The following is a 4785-nucleotide window of genomic DNA, read 5'->3' on the forward strand; positions in this document are numbered from 1 at the left end:
TGATTATAGGATTGAGGGTCAAGAACGTAGAGGAAGGGGCCCCATATTCACAGAGGAACAAGAGAGCGAGCTATCATAAACATGGCCAATAATGCGATGCGTCTCGGAGAAATCCAGACAAGCATTCTGAAGGACCACAGGGTTTTTAATAATGTCCATCAGGTCTCTCTATCAACACTGCATCTTTAAAAAACATCACATACAGATGAAACTGGGTTTTGTTCAATTATTGTGAAGTTTTGAATGAAGTGTTTGATTTTGCAAAAGATCTGAGATGTTCTGCTAAGTGTGTGTGTGTAGATGTGTAAACCATGTAGTGTTTTGACAAAATGAGCCTTGTTTTTAAATCGTGCCTGATCAAGTGTAAAAACTGTAATCTAATGTCCAACAGTCTTGTAGCGACACCTACTGGACAAAGAAAAATAATGAAGACTATTTTTAGAACCACTGCATTTGATTAATAATTCATATGATGTTCTCATTCACTCATTCACATAAGGGCTGTAACTGTTGTTTTATTTATTTAATTTTTTTCAGAAACAAAAAGAAGTTCACATCACAACTCTGCACATTTGTGAGGGCAGTGAATATATTATAGTCATATCAAAACAAAAGTAATAATTCACATTATCACCATAGATTATAGTAAAGTATACAGTAAAAAAAATAAAGTTTATAGATGGATAATAATGGATAATATTTTCATCACGCAAATGATAGAAAATGACATCTTTTCAGTTGTGAAAAACTGAAAAAATGTTGCTTTGCTTGCATCATTTATGTTGTTTATTCATAATTGCATGACACAAAACAATCAATATTTTTCTTATTTCTGTCGTGTCAGTTCAACATATCTTGCGTTTTATAAGATGTAATGAATGATTTTCCAAGCAACATCTACACAGTTTGAAATGTGCAACAAGCTGTAAAATATATTAAACTTTAAAACATATTTCTATATATATAACAGTTTATAAACATACAGTTTGGAAAGTGGAGCATCATGTGTACAGTTAAATAACTAAAAAAATACAGAAACTAAATAATTTAACAGATTAGATAGATAGATAGATAGATAGATAGATAGATAGATAGATAGATAGATAGATAGATAGATAGATAGATAGATAGATAGATAGATAGATAGATAGATAGATAGATAGATAGATAGATAGATAGATAGATAGATAGATAGATAGATAGATAGATAGATAGATAGATAGATAGATAGATAGATAGATAGATAGATAGATAGATAGATAGATAGATAGATAGATAGATAGATAGATAGATAGATAGATAGATAGATAGATAGATAGATAGATAGATAGATAGATAGATAGATAGATAGATAGATAGATAGATAGATAGATAGATAGATAGATAGATAGATAGATAGATAGATAGATAGATAGATAGATAGATAGATAGATAGATAGATAGATAGATAGATAGATAGATAGATAGATAGATAGATAGATAGATAGATAGATAGATAGATAGATAGATAGATAGATAGATAGATAGATAGATAGATAGATAGATAGATAGATAGATAGATAGATAGATAGATAGATAGATAGATAGATAGATAGATAGATAGATAGATAGATAGATAGATAGATAGATAGATAGATAGATAGATAGATAGATAGATAGATAGATAGATAGATAGATAGATAGATAGATAGATAGATAGATAGATAGATAGATAGATAGATAGATAGATAGATAGATAGATAGATAGATAGATAGATAGATAGATAGATAGATAGATAGATAGATAGATAGATAGATAGATAGATAGATAGATAGATAGATAGATAGATAGATAGATAGATAGATAGATAGATAGATAGATAGATAGATAGATAGATAGATAGATAGATAGATAGATAGATAGATAGATAGATAGATAGATAGATAGATAGATAGATAGATAGATAGATAGATAGATAGATAGATAGATAGATAGATAGATAGATAGATAGATAGATAGATAGATAGATAGATAGATAGATAGATAGATAGATAGATAGATAGATAGATAGATAGATAGATAGATAGATAGATAGATAGATAGATAGATAGATAGATAGATAGATAGATAGATAGATAGATAGATAGATAGATAGATAGATAGATAGATAGATAGATAGATAGATAGATAGATAGATAGATAGATAGATAGATAGATAGATAGATAGATAGATAGATAGATAGATAGATAGATAGATAGATAGATAGATAGATAGATAGATAGATAGATAGATAGATAGATAGATAGATAGATAGATAGATAGATAGATAGATAGATAGATAGATAGATAGATAGATAGATAGATAGATAGATAGATAGATAGATAGATAGATAGATAGATAGATAGATAGATAGATAGATAGATAGATAGATAGATAGATAGATAGATAGATAGATAGATAGATAGATAGATAGATAGATAGATAGATAGATAGATAGATAGATAGATAGATAGATAGATAGATAGATAGATAGATAGATAGATAGATAGATAGATAGATAGATAGATAGATAGATAGATAGATAGATAGATAGATAGATAGATAGATAGATAGATAGATAGATAGATAGATAGATAGATAGATAGATAGATAGATAGATAGATAGATAGATAGATAGATAGATAGATAGATAGATAGATAGATAGATAGATAGATAGATAGATAGATAGATAGATAGATAGATAGATAGATAGATAGATAGATAGATAGATAGATAGATAGATAGATAGATAGATAGATAGATAGATAGATAGATAGATAGATAGATAGATAGATAGATAGATAGATAGATAGATAGATAGATAGATAGATAGATAGATAGATAGATAGATAGATAGATAGATAGATAGATAGATAGATAGATAGATAGATAGATAGATAGATAGATAGATAGATAGATAGATAGATAGATAGATAGATAGATAGATAGATAGATAGATAGATAGATAGATAGATAGATAGATAGATAGATAGATAGATAGATAGATAGATAGATAGATAGATAGATAGATAGATAGATAGATAGATAGATAGATAGATAGATAGATAGATAGATAGATAGATAGATAGATAGATAGATAGATAGATAGATAGATAGATAGATAGATAGATAGATAGATAGATAGATAGATAGATAGATAGATAGATAGATAGATAGATAGATAGATAGATAGATAGATAGATAGATAGATAGATAGATAGATAGATAGATAGATAGATAGATAGATAGATAGATAGATAGATAGATAGATAGATAGATAGATAGATAGATAGATAGATAGATAGATAGATAGATAGATAGATAGATAGATAGATAGATAGATAGATAGATAGATAGATAGATAGATAGATAGATAGATAGATAGATAGATAGATAGATAGATAGATAGATAGATAGATAGATAGATAGATAGATAGACAGACAGATAGATAGATAGATAGACAGATAGACAGATAGATAGATAGAAAGAAAATGCTTTAAAATGTTCTTATTGAATTGGAGTGTTTATGACAATGCAAATAAATAAATAAAAATACAAATAAGTGTTAACTTAGGTGCTGCGGATAAATACAAGATAAAGATAAAAAGTGTTTACTTATATTTTAAAATAATATATTTTTTGCAGTTCTCATTGTATTTAAATAGCTTTATTCATTAGATGTTGTCCTCATTGTGCAGAGTTTAGTGTGCTTGTGACACAGTGATTCATTTCGCAGTTATTTAGTGCCATGGCCTGCTATTAAGTGCACTTACTGTGCCACAGACACTAGCCATTCATCAAGTGCAGATCATGTAGTGGAGATGAGCAGGCGCACTAGTGGATGCCAGAGCGGATCGCCAGGCTAGCGTGTAGCAGATGAGGAGCGCTTCTAGTAGGTGATTGGACGGGCAGGCGCGCTAGCAGATCGCAGAGCGCGCTGATCATGGCTCTGTCCAGAGCTCTCAGATGTTGTCAGAGGGTTTTCTCCTGGATTCCTGTTATCATCATCTCCTCTGTGGTTCTCTGGTCTTATTACGCGTATGTCTTTGAGCTGTGCTTCGGTAAGACTTCACAGTTGATTCATTTCAACAGGGCTAATGGTTGTGCGTCTGTAACAAGGAAGTATCATGTGGTTCGTCAGTATATTCTTGCTATTGTCGCACAAAATAAATCGGTTTGAGTCTTTGTATCCGCTCGACTCTTTTTAAATACCTCTGACATAGCGTTATTTACACGGGCTGTGTCTCAAAACCTAGCGAGCTGCCCGACTAGACACTGAACAGCATCTCGGTAACCAAAGTGAGGCCGTGGTTTCTGTCATTTCTCTTTTGTTTTTGAGACACAGCCCTGATGTTTCACGACACTGGTCCTGATTCTGTGTGTTTCAGTTACTCTCAGTAATCATCTGGAGAGAGGTAAGTGATCTACACTTTCATAACCTCCCTCTGCCAGAAACCAGCCTAACTTACCTGAGCTTGTGAATGGGCTTTTGTTGAAAACTGTCATGTTCACACATCTCTCAGTTGAGTTCTCATGGGGTTAGTTTGTACAACACAGCCACAACACCAACAAATCAGCACAAAACAGTCAAAATAAAGTGTGCAGCTGTAATTCTGTGTGTCAACGTAGTGCTGCGCGGTATGACCAAAAATGTATATCGCGGTATTGTTCGAAATTATACCGTTCACGGTACTTGACGGTATTTTTTTTTCATGCATGACCGGGTGTTAACCATATTTTCTACTGATTGAGAGGAAATGAT

At 30.9% G+C, this 4785-nt stretch overlaps 1 protein-coding gene across 5 annotated transcripts in view; it reads left to right on the forward strand.

Moving 5' to 3' along the window:
- Positions 1-3942: 3942 nt before the first annotated feature.
- LOC107654782 (palmitoyltransferase ZDHHC15-like) overlaps positions 3943-4785 on the forward strand; it is an 11466-nt gene continuing 10623 nt past the window's right edge. For 2 of the 5 annotated variants that reach the window (XM_016442033.1, XM_016442034.1), the window contains exons 1-2: positions 3943-4084; positions 4412-4438. In XM_016442033.1, coding sequence (XP_016297519.1) covers positions 3967-4084; positions 4412-4438 — 145 coding nt within the window. In that variant the 5' untranslated portion in view covers positions 3943-3966. Of the gene's footprint in view, positions 4085-4411; positions 4562-4785 lie in introns of all 5 variants that reach the window. The other 3 variants (XM_016442036.1, XM_016442037.1, XM_016442035.1) reach the window with 3 other exon arrangements.

Source organism: Sinocyclocheilus anshuiensis, unplaced genomic scaffold, assembly GCF_001515605.1.
Source record: "Sinocyclocheilus anshuiensis isolate Anshui unplaced genomic scaffold, SAMN03320099.WGS_v1.1 scaffold1044, whole genome shotgun sequence".
Lineage (NCBI taxonomy): Eukaryota > Metazoa > Chordata > Actinopteri > Cypriniformes > Cyprinidae > Sinocyclocheilus > Sinocyclocheilus anshuiensis.